The following is a 22500-nucleotide window of genomic DNA, read 5'->3' as shown; positions in this document are numbered from 1 at the left end:
CTTCCTCGTCCTTCTGCCTCCCTGTTCCCTTCTTATTCCAACTTCTCCTTTTCCTCATTCCAATCTTATTCCTGCTTCTCATTCCTATTCCTCTTCTCCTTCCCTCCTCCTCATTCCTCTTCATTTTCTCCTTCTGATTCCTATTTTTCAATCCCTACCCATTCCTACTTCTCATTCCCACTTTATTCCCATTCCTACCTTCTTGCTTATTCCTACTTTTCATTCCTACTCTTCCTTTCCTCCTTCTCATTCCTACTCTTCATTCCCTTCCCTTTCCTACTCCTCATTCCCACCTTATTCCTACTCCTGGTTCCTTCCTGATTCCTACTTTTGGTTCCTTTCTCATTCCTTTTCCTTCTTCCTCATTCATATTCCTCTTTCTTTCTCCTCCTTCCTACTCCTCATTCGCATCTTATTCCCATTCCTGGTTTCTTCCTTATTCCTATTTATCATTCCTATTCCTGATTCCTACTTTCCTCTTCATTCCTACTTCCACAGTCTGCTTCACCTCCTTATATTCTCTATCTTAAAGTCCTCCTCCTCCTCCTCCTCCTCCTCCTCCTCCTCCTCCTTCTTTCTCTTCTCCTTCTCCTCCTTTTCTTCTGCCTTTTTTCCTCTTTTGTCTTCTTTTTCCGCCGACTCCACTCCCTCCTCCTCCTCCTCCTCCTCCTCCCCCTCCTCTCTTTATAATCTCTATTCTGCTCCCTTTTGGAAATTTTCCGTTCCAGAGATCCCATATTCCTATTCCCAGTGATTTTTCCTTCCCTCCTCCTCCTCCTCCTCCTCCTTCTTCTAAGTAATTTATATAAGAGTTGGATCTCCATCTTTATCTTCCTTTAATTTATCGTTTTTTTGTGTGTGTTATCAATTCGAAAACTTATTTATAGATGGATAGAAAAATAGATAGATAGATAGATAGATAGATAGATAGATAGATAGACAGATAGATAGATAGATAGACAGATAGATAGATAGATAAATAAGACAAACAGATAGACGAAAGGATATAGATAGAAAGGAAAGAAGACAAAATCAGTATGGAAAGAAGGAAGGAAACGAATAAAAAAGGGGAGAAGGAAAGAAAGAAGGAAAAAATAAATGACAGATAGATAGAGAGTTAGATAGAGAGATAGATAGATAGATAGATAAATATAGTTAGTTAGTTTGTTGGTTTAATAGGGAAATGCATATAAATAGACAGATAGATTGATTTTCGCGTACTTAATTCAAATACCGCTAATGATGTTTGTGAATAATTATAGAGAGTCATTAGTTTAATCGTCTGTAATTATGACCGCTGTTTGTCTGTCTGTCTGTCTGTCTGTCCTTCCTTCCTTCCTTTTTTTTCTTTTTTTCGCTTTTAATCATTAATTTTCTGCTTCTTAATTTATCATATTCCTTCCCTTTCTCCTTCCTTCCATTATTAAGACCACTGTCTGTCTGTCTGTCTGTCTGTCTGTCTGTCTGTCTGTCTGTCCTTCTTTCTCTCCTTCCTTCCTCCCCTCCTTGATTCCTTTTTTTCTTTTTTAATCATTTATTGTATCTTTCCTAATTCATTCCTTTCCTTCCTTCCTTCCTTCCTTGATTCCTTTCTTTTTTAATCATTCAATGTCTGTTTCCTAATTTATCGCCTTCCTTCCTTCCTTCCTTTCTTCCTTCCTTTCTTTCATTTCTCCCTTTCTCCTTCTTTCCTTCCTTTTTTCTCCTTCCTTCCTTTCCTTTCTCCGTCCTTCCTTAATGTCTTTCTTTCTTCCTTCCTTCCTTCCCTTTCTCCTTCCTTCCTTCCATAATTACTCTCTCCCCTTCTTCCTTTTTTTTCTTTTTTTTTTTTTTTTGCTAATACATTTTGATTCCTTATTCATTACTGTACTTCTCTCCGTCCTTCCTTCCTTCCCTCCTTCCTTCCTTCCTTCCTTCCTTTAATTCTTCTTTTCCCATTCATGAATTTTGATTTTGATTTCGTTCTCTCCCTTCCTACTCCCCTCCTCTCCTTCCTTCCTCTCTTAATTCCATTCTTTCATTATGGTTCTTAATTATATTCCTTCCTTTCCTTCTTTTCCTTCTTTCTTCCTTTCTTAATTCCCTTTATTCTCTATCTCCCTTCCTACTCTCCTTCTCTCCTTCCTTCCTCTCTTAATTCCATGCTTACTATTTCGTTCTTAATTGTTTTCCTTCCTTTCCTTCTTTCTTCCTTTCTTTCCTAATTCCCTTGATTCTCTGTCTATTTACATTTCTAACTTCCATTATTCCTTCTTTTCTTCTTATTTTTTATTCACTCATACATATTGATCCTTCTCTTCCCTCCCTTTTTCCCACCCATTATTTTCCTTCCTTATCTCCTTATTTTTTCACTTTTCCTTCGTTTCTTTCTTTTTTTCTTATTTTTCTCTTTTTTTATCATTTCTTACTTTTTTGGTTTATTTATTTCCTGTTTTCCTCCTTCCTTTATTGACTTTTTTTTCTTGTATCTTTCTTCCTTCCTTCCTTCGTTATCTCCTTTTTTTTCTTTATTCCTTTCTTCTTCTTTTTCTTTCTTTCCTTCTTTTCATATTAATTTTATCTTCCTTCCTTCTTTCCCTCTGTCCTTCTTGCTTTACTATTTTTTCTTTTTATTTATCCATCAATCCATTCACCCATTCACCTCCTTACTCATCCATAGCTATCTCCCATTCATCCTTCAATCCATTCACTTATTCATTCACCCATAGCTATTTCCCATTCACACATATACCCATTCATCCTTCCATCCATTCACCTATTCACTTTTCATTCACCCATAGGCCTATACCCACTCATCCTTCTATCCATCCACCTACACCACCTCCCCATTTACCCATAGCACCCCTCATTCACCCATAGCTCCTTCCCATTCCCCAATTACGCCTCCCCATTCCCCCATTCCCCCATTCATCCATCCATCCACCCGTCCATCACATTCCTTATACGGGCCAAATTTCTTTATCCTCTCAGACCGAATTTGCATACATATCCTGATTCCCGGTTGGTCCTTTCCCTCCTTCCTTCCTTCCTTCCTACTCTCATTTTGGTTTTCTCTCTCGTTTCATTTTTTTCTTTTCCTTCTATCTTTTTTCTTTTGATCATTCCTTCACTCAGTCCTTCTTTTTTCCTTCCTCCCATCTTTTCACTTCTCCTTTTCATCTTTCTATTCATTCCTCATTTTCGTCCTTCCCTCCATCATTCTTACATAATTTCTGTCTTTATTTCTCCTTCTCCTCCTCCTTCTCCTCCCTCTTCTGCCTTCCCTACTTTCTCTACATTCCTTCATTCCTTTCCTACCCTCAATCAAATCCAGTCCCAGCCTCTCCCTCCCTCCCCTCCCCCCCTGACCCCACCTTCCCCCCTCCCTCCCTTCCTTCAGTCTAGCTCAGATTCCTATTCCAGTTCGTTTCCTGCCCATTCCCGATCCGGAGAAAACACGCGACTGGTTCATTCCTCCTCGTCCTAAACACACATACACACACACACACACACACACACACACACACACACACACACACACATACACACCGTAACTGTTTTCCTTCTTATTTTTCTTTCTTTCTTTCTTTTTATATATTCATTTTTTGTCTTCTTTTCTTGTTTCTTCTCCGTTCTTTCTTTTCTTTCTTTGTTTTTACATATTCATTTTTTTGTCTTCTTTCCTTTTTCTTCTCCATGTCTTCCTTCCTTCCTTCCTTCCCTCTCTCCATCCCTCTTTCTTTCTTTCTTTCCTGCCTTCCTTTACTTTTTATCCATCCACCAATTCCATTTTATCATATTTTCTTCCTCCATTTTCTTCCTCCCTTTTCTTCATCCTGTCTTCCTTTTTTCCCTCCTTCCCTCCATCCGCCTTTCTTTCTTTCTTGCCTCCCTTTCATCTCTCTATCATTTCCTTTTTATCCTTTTATCCTATATTTTTTCCTCACTTTCTTCCTTCCTGCATTCTGTACCTGTATTCTCTACCTTACACAACAAAAAACTAACACCAATCAACTCCACAGGTATATAACAACACCCCTCATTCCCACAGGTAGCAGAGGAACAGAGGAACATGAGAAGACCAGCGGAGAAAATGACAACGAAGATGACAGTCGTGGCAGTGGTGGTGGTGGTGATGGTGATGGCTGCTGAGGTGACTGGCAAACCAAATGGCCGTAACCAAGGCAGGGAACCACTCGGGGAGGACCAAGACAGGAGCAAGGACCCGGTGTTCAACATATGGGAGTTTGCCATCTCGAACGCCAAGTACAACCCAACACGCAGAGAGACAAACAACACGTAAGAGAGTCAGTGAAGGGAAAGACGGAAGGAGGAGTCGTAGGAGAGGAGTAACTGAAGGAGAGGGACGAGATGAACGAGCCAGTGAAGGGAAAGAGGGAGGGAAGGAGGAGTCGTAGGAGGAGAGGAAGGACTGAAGGAGGAGAGGGACAAGATGAGCTAGTCAGTGAAGGGAAGGAAGGAAGGAAGGAGGAGTCGGAGGAGGAGAGGAAGGATAACTGAAGGAGAAAGACGAGGTGAGGGACTTATAAGGGACATTCTTTTAAACATTTCAAGGGTTCTGTACCGTGAATGTGAACAAGCACTCCTGAGAACCCCGACTAATCTCCTCGATATGAATGGACGGACTTGGGGATAGATAGCTGGGTCAATGAGTGAATGAAGGAATAGAGTAAGGAATGGATGATTGTAGAAAGGAAGAAAGAAATGACTTAGCAAATAGGAAGGAATAGATTACTGAATGGATGATTGTAGAAAGGAAGAAAGGGATGACTTAGACAAATAGGAAGAAATAGAGTAATGAATAGATGTTTGTAGAAAAGGAAAAAAGAAAAGACAAACAAATATGAATCTTGAAATTAAATAAAAGCGATAGTTTGTGGTGTTAATACTTACAGATGGATGAGTGTAGAAAGGAAGAAAGGAATGACTTAGACAAACAGGAAGGAAAAAAGTAATGAATAGATGTTTCTAGAAAAGGAAAAATGAAATGACAAACAAATATGAATCCTGAAATTAAATAAAAGCGAGAATTTGTGGTGTTAATACTTACAGATAGATGAGTGTAGAAAGGAAGAAAGGAATGACTTAGACAAACAGGAAGGAAAAGAGTAATGAATAGATGTTTGTAGAAAAGGAAAAAAGAAAAGACAAACAAATATGAATCTTGAAATTAAATAAAAGCGATAGTTTGTGGTGTTAATACTTACAGATAGATGAGTGTAGAAAGGAAGAAAGGAATGACTTAGACAAACAGGAAGGAAGAGAGTAATGAATGGATGATTGTAGAAAAGAAGAAAAGAATGACTTGGACAAATATGAATCTTGAAATTAAATAAAAGCGAGAAATTGTGATGTTAATACTTATAGATAGGATGTAAATGGATGGAAGAGCGGGAAGTGGATAAGTGGATAAGGAATGGTGGAAGAATGAGAGAAAAGGAATAACTTGATGAATAAAGAGATTTTCGATAACTAGAGCAATTCAAGAAAGGAGGCGACAGATTGGTGGTGGAGGTGATGGTGGTTGTGGTGATGGTGGTGGTGATGGTGACTTGAATCAATAAATGCAAAGAGGAGTATATGAACGGAAGAATCAATAGGGAGGAGGGAAGAAAGGAGGAGACAGATGAAGGGAGGAAGAGAGACGGAGAGAAGAGAGAAAAACAGAGATAGAGACAGAGAGAAGGAAAGGACTTGACGTACAAAATAGTCTCTCCTCTTACAATCTTTATTATTTTTTTTACTTTTATTTTTACTTTTAACGAGACCAACGCTGAATGGGCTTTACTTTTTCTTCCTTTTTTCTTTCTTTTTTTTTTGCCAATGAGCTGTCAACTTTACTCTAAATAAAAGAAAAAAGCAAGTAAAACCAACAAACAGAGAGAGAGAGAGAGAGAGAGAGAGAGAGAGAGAGAGAGAGAGAGAGAGAGAGAGAGAGAGAGAGAGAGAGAGAGAGAGAGAGAGAGAGAGAGAGAGAGAGAGAGAGAGAGAGAGAGAGAGAGAGAGAGAGAGAGAGAGAGAGAGAGAGAGAGAGAGAGAGAGAGAGAGAGAGAGAGAGAGAGAGAGAGAGAGAGAGAGACACAGCTATAGGTGGTAGTGGAGGGTGGTGGAAGGGGAGGTGGCGGTGGACTGGTGGACGAGTGGAAGAAATTAAGCAGATTACGTAGTTGGTGGTAATACGATTGGAAGTTTTAAGTGGAGGTGAGATAGATTTACGGGCGGGGAGGGAAAGCGGCGAATATCTCATTACCACAACTTGACATGACCACCTGACCTGACCTGACCTGACCTGACCTCGTGCATGTATAGTTTATTTATGTTCTTGTGTATACTTGTGAGTGTGATGTTGTTGTTCTTGTTGTATATATAGCTTAGTGGGTTGTTGTTGTTGTTGTTGTTTTATTGTAGAGAAACAAATGAAGGCAAAGAAATGAAAAGAAAAGATCCCAAAATTACTGTTCCTAAAATGATAAATAAAAGAAATATGAAAGTGCACTGAAAATAGATTGAATGGATATCTTTAAGAAAAAATAGGTCATAATTAAGTCAAAGAAAGAAAAAAGAAAGAAAGACAGAAAAAGGAAAAGAAAGAGGAAAAGAAAGAAAGTATGAAAATGAAAGAGAGAAAAGGAAAGAAAAGGAAAGCAAGAAAGCAAAAAAGAAAGAAATGGGTAAATATAGACAGACAGACAAAGAGAATAAATAAATGAACAAATAAATAAATCAAGAGACAGACAGACAAAGAGAGAAAGAGAAAGAGAGAGAGAATAAAGGGATAAATGCGTAGATAGAAGCGAAAGGAAATGAATAAATGAATGGGAATGTAAGTGAATGGCTGAACTAGCTAATTAATTATGTATCTAGGAGAGAGAGAGAGAGAGATGTGTGTGTGTGTGTGTGTGTATTAGAATATGGAGTTATTGAAGTTTCTGACATATTGAATAAGATAACCCCCCACGCCCCCTTCTCTCTCTCTCTCATGAGCATAAAGAACAAACAAATGTCAAAATTTTGCCTCAAGAAAAGATTTATTGTGGACAGAAAGAGGAGGGAGGGAGGGAGGGAAGGAGAGAGAGAGGGAGGGAGGGGAAGCATGAGGGAGATAAGGAGGAAAGGAAGGACTGAGGAAAGAGAGGGCGGAAAAAGAGAAAGAAATGGGAAAAAAGGGAACAAAAAAGAATATGAAATGAAGAATAAAAAGAAAAGGAGATGAAAAGAAGGAAGAGAGGAAGGGAGGGAGACAGAAAGGAGAAAGGGAGAGAAGACGAGACAGTGGAAAGACGAACGAAGGGAGAGGAATGAAGGGAAGAGAGAGACAGAGCAAAATAAAAACGGAGGGAAGGGAGAGAAGAATTAAGTTGAGGGACAAAGGGAGGAAGAAACGGAGGAAAGTAGGAAGGGAGGATAGCAGACAAGGAGGAAGGGAAGGGAAAGAAAAGCAGAAAAGAGGGAGGGGAAGGGAAGGAAGGAAAGTAGAAAAGTAGGAAGGGAAGGGAAGGGAAAGCAGAAAAGGAAAAAGGGAAGGGAAAGAAAGGCAGAAAAGAGGGAAGAAATAAAAATAAGGAAATAAAATAGAAAAAAAGAATAGTAATCAAAATGTGACAAAGAGAATGACAGATAATCAGAGAGAGAGAGAGAGAGAGAGAGAGAGAGAGAGAGAGAGAGAGAGAGAGAGAGAGAGAGAGAGAGAGAGAGAGAGAGAGAGAGAGAGAGAGAGAGAGAGAGAGAGAGAGAGTTAAAGAGGCGTTCTGCAAGGCTTAGTTCTCTCTCTGGATCGTCACTTCAGTAAATAAAAGAGTTAACACCAGAAGGAGAGAGAGAGAGAGAGAGAGAGAGAGAGAGAGAGAGAGAGAGAGAGAGGAGGGAGATAATCAGAGTGCCCTGGCGGATATAAAGTTAGCTCTCAGTGCATTGTGAGAAGTTTAGTAAGTTCATTTCTGACTTCTGGCGACGAGGAAGTTGGGCGATGTATTCCTTTTTTTATTCCTCTCTCTCTCTCTCTCTCTCTCTCTCTCTCTCATATTCCTCTTCATTTTCCTAGTTATTTTCTTTCATTTTCGTTCTTCTTTATGTTTCTTTTAATTTTCTTCCTCTAATATGTGCTAAAAACGACAAAAAACGAGAGAGAGAGAGAGAGAGAGAGAGAGAGAGAGAGAGAGAGAGAGAGAGAGAGAGAGATGGATACAAGAATAGATGCAAACATTGATTTCGTTCAACTTAGGCAGATTAAAAGTTTCCAGGAGCCTGTCAAAAGAGAGAGAGAGAGAGAGAGAGAGAGAGAGAGAGAGAGAGAGAGAGAGAGAGAGAGAGAGAGAGAGAAGCAATCAAGGTTATTGGTTGTAGTCTTAACGGAGGAAAAGGTGAAGACTTAGACAAGTGTAAGATCTCTCTCTCTCTCTCTCTCTCTCTCTCTCCGGCACCATCTCGCCTCGGTTCAAATTTTGAGTCAAGGGTTTGGAAAGAGATCGTGAAGCAGCAATATGGCGGAGAGAGAGAGAGAGAGAGAGAGAGAGAGAGAGAGAGAGAGAGAGAGAGAGAGAGAGAGAGAGAGAGAGACGTATGGCTAGACAGATAGATAGATAAGAAGAAAAACACACACACACACACACACACACACACACACACACACACACACACACACACACACACGTAACAATATGATCACTGTTATTCATTTAGTATTGTAAGTGTTATTTATTGTCATTGTTATCTCCCGTTTATCATTCATAGTTTCATACAGCCATTACGTCCATTCACTCCCATATATTGCATCATCTCGGCATTTGCATATGAATTACCTGCGAGAGAGAGAGAGAGAGAGAGAGAGAGAGAGCGCAAAGGGGGGGAGGGGGATTGAAAGACGGGTTCTTCCTATCTCTTAATTACACACTCCCCATATATCTTTCCCCTCTCTCTCGTGTTAAGGTAATTCTAACTTTAGACATTTTTCATCTTTTTTCCTAGTTCAAAAATCTCTCTCTCTCTCTCTCTCTCTCATCTCCGCTCGCAGCATCTTCATCCTTTTATCTCCCTTACTTAACCCCTTTCTTATCTTCTTTACTCCTTCTCTTCCTTTCTCCCTTACCTCGATCTCTCACCCGACCTATCCCTACACACACACACACACACACACACACACACACACACACACACACACACACACACACACACCTTATCCTCTTTCACTACCCTTCCGTCTCTTTTAGTCCCAAAATTAATAAAATGGGCCGCTATATATATTCTTTTGTGTGTTTACTAATAAGTTGTAACATGACATACTATAAGTCTTTTTCTTCCGTCTGTTAGCATGGACTCCCTTCCCCCCCCCCCCCCTTAATCCTTACCTTTCCTCACCTTTACTATACATGAGCTACGGCCCTTGCTGAAGAAAAAATCACCCCGCCTCTTTTAAACCCCTTGAGCTGCCTCCCTTGCTGTAGAAAAATCCCCCCGCTTTCTTTAAACCCCTTGAGCTGCCTCCCTTGCTGTAAACAATCCCCTACCCCATTTAACCACCCTGAGCTGTCTCCCTTGCTGAAAAAAAATCTTCCCTACCCTATTTAACCCATTTTATCCCCCTTCTCGTCCCCCAGGAAGGAGCCGTGCACGTGGGCCATCGTCCAGTGCTGTTCCGCCCCAAGCCCCGGTGCGAGGACGATGTGTTTCGACGAGAACGGGTGCTCCGGCGCCTGGCTGGACAACCTCTGCTCCGATCACTATCAGGAGCTGGCCCGCAATGAGGTGGAAAAGGCCTTCTCTTTGGACACAAAGGGATTCTTGGGATTCTAGGCGGTGGGTGTAGTGTGTGGGGGGTGTGTGTGTGTGTGTGTGTGTGTGTGTGTGTGTGTGTGTGTGTGTGTGTGTGTGTGTGTGTGTGTGTGTGTGTGTGTGTGTGTGTGTGTGTGTGTGTGTGTGTGTGTGTGTGTGTGTGTGTGTGTGTGTGTGTGTGTGTAAATGAAGAGAACGGTGATTGTAAAGGCGTGTGTGTGTGTTTGTGTGTTTGTTTATGTGTTTGTTTTTCGTTGGGGATTTAATGAAAGAGAAAAAAGAGTGAAGGGTTTTATTAAAGGGGAGGGGAAGGGGTGATGGGAATGTGAGTGGGGGGAAGGGGGGAAAGGGAGGTGATTGTAAGACTGTGTGTGTGTGTGTGTGTGTGTGTGTGTGTGTGTGTGTGTGTGTGTTTGTGTGTGTGTGTGTTGCAATGACAGGTGTTTGACAGGTGCAGTGAGAGATAATTAACGGTCGCGGTGGAAGACGTAGTTTATATGTATTATTTTATTTGGTACTTAATAATGTCCATCGTAATGACTTTGTACGTTGTTGTTGTTTTGTATTAGCTGAGAAAAAATAATTATATGTCTTTTGTAAGATAATTATGTTTGTACACGATATAGTAAACACACACACACACACACACACACACACACACACACTTTTCATTACCCAGAGAATTAATTGCAATAAAGAAACAACTGAAGTCTTTGTTTGTTTGTTTGTTTTGTTTTTCCTTCCTCTTTTTCTTTGTTTTTATTTACTAACTTTTCTTTTTTGTCTTTATTTTTTTCCTTCTTGTTTCTTAATTAATCAACTTTCTGCTCCTTTCCCTGGCAATGTGCACACACACACACAAACACACACACACACACACACACACACACGAACACAATTTCTCCTCACTATCCTGTTCTTCCTCTTTACCCTCCTCCTCCTCCTCCTCCTCCTCCTCTTCTTCCTCTTCCTCCTCTTCCTCCTCCTCTCACCCTCCTTTTGTCGTCACCATTACCTTAACCACAATAATAATAATAATAATAATAATAATAATAATAATAATAATAATAATAATAATAATAATAATAATAATAATAATAATAATAATAAAAGCAACACTTACGACTGTCGCAGCGCTGAGCCTTCTTGTCATTGGTCTTGCCCATCTTCCCTTCAGCCAATCAGCGGCTGAGGCTCCCGGGGCATGGACCAATAGGAGGCTGGGAAGGGAGGGAGAGGGGGAGGGGACAGGCAGGGGAGGGAAGACAGGTGAGGGTGTGGGGAGGGAGAGGGGGAAGTGAAGGGCAAGCAAGGGGAGGTAGGTGAGGTAGGTGAGGTAAGGTAAGCTGAAGATAAGTAACGTAATGTTAGGTAAGGTTTGATTAGGTTAGGTAAGGAAAGGTTAGGTAAGGTAAGGTAAGGTGAGAATAAGTAGGGTAGGTTAGGTAAGGATAGGTATGGTTTGATTAGGTTAAGTAAGGTAAGGTAAGATGAGGATAAGTAAGGTAAGGTTAGGTAAGGATAGGTAAGGTTTGATTAGGTTAGGTAAGGAAAGGTTAGGAAAGGTAAGGTAGGGTAAGGTTAGGTTAAGGTAGGTTAGGATACGTTAGGACAGGGTAGAATTAGGGGGGGTGTAAGGAAAAGTAAGGTAAGGTAAAATTAGTTCAGGAAAGGTAAGGTAAGATAAGGTAAGGTAAGGCAACGGTAGGTTAGGGGGAAGGTTAAGTTAGGTTAGGTTAGGCTAGGTAAGGTAAGACAAGGTTAGGTAAGGTTAGGTAAGGTAAGGTAAGGTAAGGTAAGGTATGGGTAAGGTGGATTAGGGTAAATTAGGTAAGGGCAAAAAAGGCTGAGAAAGGGTATTACTTAAAGAGGAGGAGGAAATGGAGGTGATAGAGGTGGTGGTGGTGGTGGTGATAGTGGTGGTGGTGGTGGTGGTGGAGGGGAGGAGCAGGAGAAAATATGGTGATGGAGGTGTTGACTTAGTGGTGATGAGGGGAGGAGGGGTGTGTCTTGGAGGTGAAGGCGGCGGCGGCGGCAACGGTGGTGGTGATTGTGGTGGTGCCGTCGGTGGTGGTGGTGGTGGTGGTGGGTAGGGGGGGTGAAGGAGTGCCAACACCGATCAGGAGCTGTGGGCTGGCACCTCCTCCTCGACACACCCCTCACAGCAGCCTCTCATACTAGCCTGCGGGGGGAGATAAGTGGTGTTGAGTGGTGTTGAAGTGGTGATGAAGTGGTGATGAAGGTGGTGATACGATGAGATGATGTTGGTAGTGGTACAGTGAGTGATGGTGGTGGTGGTGGTGATAATTATATGGTGATGAGTGGTGGTGATGATGATGGAAGTGGTGATGAAGTGGTGTTGAAGTGGTGATGAAGGGGGTAATACGATGAGATGATGGTGGTGGTGGTGGTGGTGATAATTATATAGTGATAAGTGGTGGTGATGATGATGGAGGTGGTGGTGGTGGTGATGATGTTAAAGATGAGGTAAGGTAAGGTAAGGTTAGGTAAGGCAAGGTTAGGTAAGGTTAGGTTAGGGTAAGGTAAGTAGCGTGGGGGTAGTGGTGGTGAGGTAAGATAAGGTAAGGTAAGGTAAGGTAAGGTAAGGTTAGGTAAGGCAAGGTTAGGTAAGGTTAGGTTAGGGTAAGGTAAGTAGCGTGGGGGTAGTGGTGGTGAGGTAAGGTAAGGTAAGGTAAGGTAAGGTAAGGGTAAGGTGAGGGTTAGGTTAGGTTAGGTTAGGTTAGGTTAGGGTAGGGTAAGGTAAGGTAAGGTAAGGTAAGGCAAGGTAAGGTTAGGGTAAGGTAAGGTAAGTAATGAGAGAGTAGTGATGATGGTGGTGGTGGTGGTGATGATGATGATGGTGGTGGTGATGATGATGGTGGTGTGGTGATGATGATGGTAGTGAGTGGTGATGATGGTGATTCTGGTGGTGAAAATGAAGGGTAATGACGATATAGATAATGGTGAGGTCAGAGGTGGTAGTGATGATGATGATGATGATAATGATAATGATGATGATAATAAATAATAGAGATGGTGGTAATAAATCCACAAATAAATATCAAATAACACAAATCAATAACAGTGAATTTTTTTAGACCCAACTTTTAAATACCGCAAAAAAAAGACTAACCTATAAATATTTACGTCTTTTTTTTTACTACTACAGTGCAATATTTGTGAGGAATGTAGCTCTCTCTCTCTCTCTCTCTCTCTCTCTCTCTCTCCCTCCTTCCCTTCCCAGTCCTTCCCTTCCCTCCCCTTTCCCTTCCTTTTCGCTTTCCTGCCCTTATCTTCCCTTCCCTTCCCTTCCCTTCACTACCCTTCTTACCCTTCTCTTATCTTCTCTTCCTCTTCCCTTCCCGACCCCCCCCCTTTCGCTTCCCTTCCCCTTATCATCCATTCCCTTCCCCTCCCTACCCCTTCCCCATCCCTCATATATTCCATTTTCTCCTTCCCTCCTTTCTTCCCTTCCTCCTTCTTCCCCATCTTTATTTTCCTTATGTACTTCCTTTACTCCTTTCTTTTCATCCTTCCTATCTTCTTTATCTTATTATGTTCCTCACTGTTCTCTTTCTCCTTCCTTCTTTCTCTCCCTTCCTTCCTTTCTCTACCTTCCTTTCTTCCATTCCTTCTTTCTCTACCTTACTATGCCTTTTCAAGCTATCCTCTTTTTTTTCTTTTTTCTCTCCTTTTTTCTCCTTTCCCTTCTCTCTCCCCTCCTTCCCTTCTCTCTCCTCCCTCCCTCCCTCCCTCCGTGAATACCATGGCATATGATTCCTCCATTTTTAAAAGTCTCTCCATTACTGAGAATGTTATAAGCGTGTCCCCTTCCTTCCTCTTCTTCTTCCTCCTCCTCCTCCTCCTCCTCCTCGTCCCTTTTACCTCATCTATCCTTCCTTACCCTAACCTCCTTACTGCTCTCCTCCTCCTTGTCCTCGTCCTCCTCCTTCTCCTCCTCCTCTTCTTCTTCCTCCTCCTCCTCCTCCTCCTCCTATGTTAAAATACGTTACATACAAAGCAAGAAAAGAAGATATCCAGCCTTAAGTGAGGTAATGAATTCTTGGGGAGGAGGAGGAGGAGGAGGAGGAGGAGGAGGAGGATACATTATGTAGTGAGGAAGAAATGAAGGAGAGGGAGAGAAGAGATGCTGGGAATGTTAAGATACAGGAAGAGGAGGAGGAGGAGGAAGAGAAGAAGGAGGAGGAGGAAGAGGAAGAGGTAAAGAAAAAAAGGAGGAATAGAAAGAGAAGCTGGGGTCACATCCGGAGTCCAATGAAGACGAAGAGAGGATGAGGAGGAAAAGGAGGAGGAGGAGGAGGAGGTGAAGGAGAAGCTGGAGGCTGATCCGGGTTCAATGAAGACGAAGGAAAGTAGGAAGAAGAGGAAGAAGATAAGGAGGAGGAGGAGGAGGAGGAGAGGAGGAGGAGGAGGAGGAAGAGGACCGGATATTAGCAACAGTATCCCCCATGACGGTCGAGTCCACTTGTGTTCTTCGGGGGAGTCCCGTGAACCTCCCTCCCCCTCCCCCCCTCCCGAGCCATGAGGGAGAGCTACCCCCCTCCCTCCTCCTCTCCCCCCCCCCCACACACACATCATCCTTCCCTGAGAATCACTTAATGGAGTAGTACTTGAGGAGGAGGAGGAGGAGGAGGAGGAGGAAGAAGAGGAGAAGGAGGAGGAGGAAAGATATAAATGAAGGAGAGGTGAAGGTGTCTATGAGAGAGAGAGAGAGAGAGAGAGAGAGAGAGAGAGAGAGAGAGAGAGAGAGAGAGAGAGAGAGAGAGAGAGAGAGAGAGAGAGAGAGAGAGAGCGGAATATAAGATAAGAAACAAGAGAAATGAAAAAAAATACTTAAGGGAAAAGATAAAGAAAAGAATGAAGAAAAATTATGAAGAATGTGAACTATGAACTATTGCTGGGAATGCTGTAAACTCCTCCTCCTCCTCCTCCTCCTCCTCCTCCTCGTGTCGTGTCGTGACCCAGCCTTCCTTGAGGTCAGGTCATCGACACTCGCTGCTGCTCAGCCAGCCGCCTCCACAACACACTGCTTCCCTGCATTATATGGAGACCTACCGTTAACAGTCTTGCCCATTGTTGTGTTAACATCGTTGTGCTATTACAACATCGCGCTAATTACGTCGTCGTGTACTGTGCTACCTCGTTGTGCTAGTGTAGTGCAGAGTAGTGCAGTGCCGCGGAGACACACACAAAGGAAACCCGGACACCGCGTGGAACGGCCGGGGCACCTCGACCACTGCTACCCTACAACCCAGCGAACGTAAGTCTACTGATATAATCACTGCACTAGCTTGCCCTTACACACCTTATAGTGCTTGCCCTTGACTTTCCTTGACTTTTCCTAGTATTTAGCGCCACGTTTTCCATTGTCCAGCCCCTCGCTTTGTTTCCTTCAGGGCCATAAATACTCCGAGTCCTCCCGACCCGGCCGCGAATATTCCCTGGAGATTAGCCTTAATCTGAACACCTGGCCGAGCCGACGCGGTTAATGGTTTCCACCTGACCCTTCGCCACTCATTCTCGCTGACTCAAGTCAAAAAGTAACAAATAAACCAAAGATAACGGTATGCCTTCCCCACCACTACGCAAATGCTCCCGGTGCGAGGGGCGATTTGCTCAACAATATTATGACAAGGGTGCGGAGTCATGCAGACACTGTCTCATGGAGATTAGGATTTCCGATTTAGAGCAGGGCTTGTCGAAGTGTCTTGCTCTCATGCACCTAAACACGCCGCTGCCCGCCACCGCCGCTTCTTCTTCTTCTTCTTCTTCTTCTTCTTCTTCTCCTCCCTCGTCTCTTAGTACATCTGTCTCCACTTCCGCTTCGTCCTCTTCCACCTCCTTCTCCACCCCTACCACTGTTCTGACCCGCTCCAAGGCGCGCTCTCTGAGAGATAGACCCACCCCTTCCCAAACCCTCTCTCTCACCCACCCTGCTTGCTTTCCCTCTCGTTCTTCTTCTTCTTCTTCTTCTTCTTCTTCCTCTTCTTCTTCTTCTACATCTTCTTCTTCTTCTTCTTCTTCTTCTTCTTCTTCTTCTTCCTCCTCTTCAGCTTCCACCTACGCTGCCCGCACGTCCATCTCCCCGTCCCCCTCGTCCTCCTCCTACACTTCCTCCTCCTCCTCCTCCTCCTCCTCCTCCTCCTCATCATCATCATCATCATCATCATCATCATCATCGCTATCATCATCATCATCTTCTTCTGCTTCTTCTCCATCTTCTTCATTCTCCTCACCTCCCTCCTCCTCCTCCTCCTCCTACTCCTCCCTCCTCCTCCTCCTCCTCCTCCTCCCTCATATTCCTCCTCCTCCGCCTCCCCCTCCTCCTCCTCCCTCCTCCCCCTCCCTCCTCCTCCTCCACCTCCTCCTCCTCCTCCTCCTCCTCCTCCTCCTCCTCCTCGTCCCCCTCCCCCTCCACCTCCTCCTCCCCCTCCTCCTCCTCCTCGTCCCCCTCCTCCTCCACCTCCTCCTCCTCCTCCTCCTCCTCCTCCTCCTCCCCTCCTCCTCGCTAGCGTACAGGCGCAGACGGAAGACAATTCCCAGCCGTCTCCTGTGAAGACGGATCACACTTCAACGGATCAAGGATCAACACCAAGGTTAACATAAAACTGGTGGGTGACAGCATTGTTAGAGAACAACTGACTGAGTTCTGTGGACGAAGTATCAAGAACAGGAGACGCTACTGTATTCCTGGTGCAAAACTACAAGATATAGAAGAAGCGGCAGACCTCGTCTCAGACCGCACGGAGCAGGACACACTCTTTGTTTTACACGCTGGCACGAACAACGTTCAAACAACGCACACGGAGGAAATTTTAGCCGACTACCGACGAGTAATCCGCCGCTACAAGGAGAAGTCACGCCACATCATTGTCTCCGGGATTCTTCCGAGAATCAACGCCTTCACAGGCTTCCACAGAAAGGCGTCAAACATCAACAACAGACTGAAGCACCTCTGTCAGGACGAGGAAGTTTCGTTCGCAAATGTGTGGGATCATTTCTTTGACAACCCCGACCTTTTCCGTCCTGACGGTCTTCACCTCAATGCGATTGGCTCAGCACGGCTTGGTAGGCTGCTGAACGAGGAAGTACTTTTGTACTCAAAAAACTCCGAGCGCGGGAGGGGCACCAAAGTATCGTAAACAACCAACCAGTAGAGCCCGCCCATCATACACCAACGCCCCCAACAGAAAACACACGCAGACACCGGACTACTGTGCCTCGAAGCACTGAAGTCAAGAAGGACATTTCTGTCCTATACACCAACGCGCGGAGTTTAATACCCAAACGGGATGAGTTACTTGCCTACGTTGACGTAGAAAGTCCGGACGTGATTGCCATCACCGAAACGTGGGCCACCTCTGACCACCTAATGACCGAATTCTCAATTCCAGGATACGAGAGCTTCTACAAAAACAGACTTCACAAGAAAGGAGGAGGTGTTATCTGTTACGTCAAGAACAAATACCCTGCCGTGGAAGTAACCAAAAGGGACTCAGAGAAATATGACACAGTATATGTTGAACTGGAGACTAGCAAGCACAACAAAATAACGATTGGAACCGTTTACAGACCTCCAAAGCAACAAGAAGCGGACGACGAAGCGCTGTACGAAGAAATCCACACCGTAACGCAAAACAAACAATCAGTCATTATCGGGGACTTTAACTGTGCCAACATTGACTGGACCACGATGATTGGAGATCGGGAGGGTAACAGATTGGTCGAAATGTTAGAAGACACTTTTCTTACTCAGATTGTTACCCAACCGACGAGGGAAAATAACATATTAGACCTAGTACTCGTGAGTGATTCAGATCTCACACGTGAATGTCAAGTCGGCGAAAAGCTGGATGGTTGCGACCATCACCTAATCCGCCTAAATATCAGAACAGACCATGAACTCACCGAAAACACGTCCAAGATTCCAGACTACAAAAGAGCCAATTTTAATTTCGCTCGTGAGCTGCTAACCCAGACAACTTGGGAACCCATGACCTACACTCCTGTGGACGGAGCGTGGAATGGCTTCAAGAACAAACTCCTGGAGGTAGAGAGAACAACTGTTCCCATGAAGACAAGGAGAACAAATAATGCCACAAGCCCACCATGGATGACTACCCAGGTTCGACGGGCGATTAATTTAAAGAAGAGAAAATACAACTCGCTCAAAGAAAACGGCACTGACGAGGCACGCGAACAATACCATCAAAGCCTCAGAGCTTGCAGAACACTCATTCGCCAGCGTAAACGCGACTATGAAAAGCAAATTGCACGCGAAGCCAAGTCCAACCCGAAAAGTTCTTCACGTATATGAGAACCAAAAGAAGACAAAAGCAATATCGGTCCCTAAAAGATGAAATTGACGTACTAACACAGGACAGTAGACAAATGGTCGAAATCCTAAACAGAAACTTCGCGTCTGTGTTCACGTTCGAGAATACCCAGTCCGTACCTGAGAGCCCTACCCCACTGATGGGAAACACTCCCCTAGAAATTGGCACAATCGAAGAACGGGATGTGAAAAAGTACCTAGACAAACTCGAGACAAACAAGTCCACCGGACCCGACGACTTGTCACCCAGGCTGCTCAAGGAACTCAAGCAGCAAATCCTCAAGCCACTCACCACCATCTACAATCTGTCACTACAACAAAACAAAGTCCCAAAAGACTGGAAACAAGCGAAAGTAACCCGATCTACAAAAAGGGAGACAAAAGTGTGGCCCTAAACTACAGACCAATCAGCCTGACCTCTGTCGCGGGAAAAATCCTCGAGAAGATCATCAGAGACAAACTCGTTAGGTTCCTTGAATACAACAACATCATTTCCGATGCTCAGCACGGTTTCAGGAACAAGTGCTCATGCTTAACCAATTTATTGGACTTCTTCCAAGGTATCTATGAAAACTGGGATAATCATATCCCCAGCGATGTTATATATCTAGACTTTCAGAAAGCCTTTGACAAAGTGCCACACGAAAGACTCCTCAAGAAACTCAAGTCGGCGGGATTAGGCTGCAATCTGACAGCGTGGATCAAGGACTGGCTCACTGGAAGAAAACAACGAGTTGTACTCAACGGACAGGCCTCCGAGTGGCTCCCGGTCACAAGTGGAGTGCCACAGGGGTCAGTGCTGGGACCCAAACTTTTCATCATATATATCAACGACCTAGAACTAGGATTGAAATCCAATCTTTCAAAATGTGCCGACGACACAAAGGTGGGTGGGAAGGCCCTCACAACGGCAGACTGCGAAATTATCCAGAGAGACCTGGACCAGATCACTCGGTGGTCAGAAACCTGGCAGATGTCCTTCAACACTGCCAAATGTAAAGTAATGCATATCGGATCCAGAATCAGCAACCACACATACCACATGGGTGGCGAACCACTACATGTTGTGCAAGAGGAAAGAGACCTCGGGGTCACCATCAGCAGTGACTTGAAACAAATAAAACACTGCAAGTCCGCCTGTAAGAAAGCCAATACAATGCTTGGGTTCATATCGAGGAACTTCGAATACAAGACGCCGGGAGTTATGTTATCCTTGTACAATTCGCTGGTAAGGCCCCACCTGAATACGCCGTGCAATTCTGGTCTCCTAATTACAGGAAAGACATTGAATTACTTGAGAGAGTACAGCGCCGCGCCACGAAGATGATACCATCACTGAGGACGAAGCCCTATGAAGAGCGACTCGAGCGACTCAACCTCTTCACGTTGGAAAAGAGACGCCTGCGGGGAGACATGATACAAGTCTTTAAGTACCTGAACAAGCTCAGCAACGTTGATCACTCCAAACTCTTCACGCTACAAACCAACCTGAGAACAAGAAACAACGGAAAAACAATTCAAGCAAGGCGATGCAATACCGACATCGGCAGGAGTTATTTCTCGAATAGAGATGTTCGCCACTGGAACAGCCTTCCTGCTGAAGTGGTTAGCGCAGAGACCATCAACTCCTTCAAGAAACGCATTGATCGCCACTTTGCTGCATCGGGAGTGAACTGAACGCTCCCAAGAGTAGATACACAAGTGCTTTAATCCTTCCCTGCAAGCCACTCCTATGGCAAACGGATTGATTGAATCACTGAACGCAGGCAGCCTAGTAATGAGCCAACAGGCTTTCTGCTGCCTGCTAGTCCATGTTTCCATGTTTCCTACAACTTTACCTCCTTCCCTCTTCTTTACCCTCCTCCTCTCCTCTCACCACCACCATCACCACTTCTATCTTCTCCTCCTCCTCTTCCTCCTCCTTGCTATCTTCTTCCTCTTTCCTCCAACTCGTCCTCTTCTTCTCCTCCTTACTTAAAACAACAAAACAACAACAACAACAACAACAACAACAACAACAACAACAACAACAATAATAATAATAATAATAATAATAATAATAATAATAATAATAATAATAAAATATAATAAAGAAGATTTACCAAGAACATAAAATCATTTCCTCTATAGAATATTAAACAAATGATTGAAGAGAGAAGAAAGACAAGAGGAGGAGGAGGAGAAAGAGGAGGAGGAGGAGCTGGACGAGATGACAAAGGATGGAAGAAAGGAAGAAAGAAAGAGAGGGAGGAGGAGGAGGAGGAGTAGTAGTAGTAGTAGGAGGAGGAGGAGGAGGAGGAGGAGGAAGAAATCATTGGAAGGAATTGAGGAGATACACTTAAGATAAATGATGTATGTCAGAAGAGGAGGAGGAGGAGGAGGAGGAAGAAGAGGAAGAGGAGGAGGAGGAGGAGGAGGAGGAGGAGGAGGAGAGGAAGAAAGAGAATGAAGTGGAGGAGGAGGAGGAAGATATGAAAAAAAAAGGAAAGGCAGAAATAAAAAAATAAAAAGAACAAAAATAAAGAAGAAAAAGGAGACGAGGAAGAAAAATAAGAAAATAGGAAACGAAAAAAAAGGGAAAAAAAGGAACGAAAAGTAAGAGGGAAAAAGAGGAAGAGGAAGAAAGAAAGGGGAAAGAAGACAAACCTATGAATAAAAATGAAAAGGCAGAAATAAAGAAAGAAAAAGAGAGCCAGGGGAAGAAAAAAGGAGAAGAGGAGGAACAGAAGAAAAGCGGAAATGAACAAAAAGACAAAAAAGAAGCAAAGAGGAAAGAAAAAAAGAGGAAGAGGAAGAAAGGAGGAAGAAAAGGCAACAGCAACGAAATGAAGAAAAAGAAGAAAGGGAAGAAAAAGGGAGAAGAGGAAGAACAGAAGAAAATGAGAATATGGAGAAGGAAGAGGAAGAAGAGGAAGAAGAAGAGAAAGAAAAGGCAACAGCAACGAAAAGAAGAAAAAGAAGAAAGGGAAGAAAAAGGGAGAAGAGGAAGAACAGAAGAAAATGAGAATATGGAGAAGGAAGAGGAAAAAAAGAGGAGGAGGAAGAAGAGGAAGAAGAAGAGGAAGAAAAGGCAACAGCAACGAAAAGAAGAAAAAGAAGAAAGGGAAGAAAAAGGGAGAAGAGGAAGAACAGAAGAAAATGAGAATATGGAGAAGGAAGAGGAAAAAAAGAGGAAGAGGAAGAAGAGGAAGAAAAGGCAACAACAACGAAAAGAAGAAAAAGAAGAAAGGGAAAAAAAAGGGAGAAGAGGAAAAAAAGAAGAAAAAAAGAGGGTATGGAGAAGGAAGAGGGAAAAAAGAGGAAAAGGAAGAGGAAGAAGAGGAGAAAAAAGCAACAGCAATTAACTCCGTGACATTTCAATCCCCTATTTTTTTCCTCCCTTTTCCCCTCCGTCACTTTCCTCCTCTTCCTCTTCCTTCTCTCTCCCCTCCTCTTGATCCCTCGATAAACACACACACACACACACACACACACACACACACACACACACACGGGTACGATAACGACGCAACAAGTGTGTGTGAGAGAGAGAGAGAGAGAGAGAGAGAGAGAGAGAGAGAGAGAGAGAGAGAGAGAGAGAGAGAGAGAGAGAGAGAGAGAGAGAGAGAGAGAGAGAGAGAGAGAAAGTAAATAAGTGAGAGAAAGAGGAAAGAAAGGAGAAAACAAATAATGGAAAGAAGGAAGGAAGGAAGTGAAGGAAAGAAAGTAAAAAAAATAAGAAAGAAAGCAAAGAAAAAATAAATAAAAACAAAAGAAAAAGAACTGAGTAAATTTGAAGAGAAGAGAAAAAGAAAAGGGAGAGAAAAGAAAATAGGAAAAGGAGGGAAAAAGGAAATAAAAAGGAGGAAAAAAAGGAAGAAGCAGAAATTAATGAAGCAATATAAAAGGTCTTACTCCACACATATCTCCTTCCCTTCTCTCTCTCCTTTCCTTCCATCTTCCTTTCTCTTTCTCTCTCTTTCCCTTCCCTCCTCCTCTCCTTCCTATTTCTATCTCCTTTCCTCCCTTCCTCCTCCTCCGTCCTTATTCTCTCACTTTTCCTCCAAACTTCCCCTCCCCTTTTCTCCTTCCTCCCTCAGTCCCTCCCCTATATTTATCTCTCCCTCTATTCTTCTCTTCTCTTTCTCTCTTCTTTCCTCCCTCTCTTTCATTTCATCTCTCCCTCCCTCTCCCTCTCTCCCTCCCCCATAGAGTCGGAGGAGTCGGCACCCTATTGGATTACCTGTTAAAGATCTTATGCTCAGGTGGAACAGCCAAGGTGACACCGCAAATGACTCCTTCCTACTGAGGCTTATGATGATACCACTACTACTACTACTACTACTACTACTACTACTACTGCTACTACTACTACTGCAACTACTTATGTCTATCTA

The 22500-nt window shown here is 43.6% G+C and overlaps 2 protein-coding genes across 2 annotated transcripts in view; one reads left to right on the top strand and one right to left on the bottom strand.

Moving 5' to 3' along the window:
* LOC127010305 (uncharacterized) overlaps positions 1-9807 on the top strand; it is a 23462-nt gene extending 13655 nt beyond the window's left edge. The window contains exons 2-3 of the mRNA XM_050884169.1: positions 4031-4278; positions 9594-9807. Coding sequence (XP_050740126.1) covers positions 4052-4278; positions 9594-9789 — 423 coding nt within the window. The 5' untranslated portion in view covers positions 4031-4051 and the 3' untranslated portion in view covers positions 9790-9807. The remainder of the gene's footprint in view (positions 1-4030; positions 4279-9593) is intronic.
* LOC127010304 (uncharacterized) overlaps positions 1-22500 on the bottom strand; it is a 90210-nt gene that overhangs the window by 48008 nt on the left and 19702 nt on the right. The window contains exon 2 of the mRNA XM_050884168.1: positions 10892-11950. Coding sequence (XP_050740125.1) covers positions 10892-10934 — 43 coding nt within the window. The 5' untranslated portion in view covers positions 10935-11950. The remainder of the gene's footprint in view (positions 1-10891; positions 11951-22500) is intronic.

Source organism: Eriocheir sinensis, chromosome 43, assembly GCF_024679095.1.
Source record: "Eriocheir sinensis breed Jianghai 21 chromosome 43, ASM2467909v1, whole genome shotgun sequence".
In the NCBI taxonomy this organism is placed as follows: domain Eukaryota; kingdom Metazoa; phylum Arthropoda; class Malacostraca; order Decapoda; family Varunidae; genus Eriocheir; species Eriocheir sinensis.
This window is presented reverse-complemented; position numbering and strand designations above follow the sequence as displayed.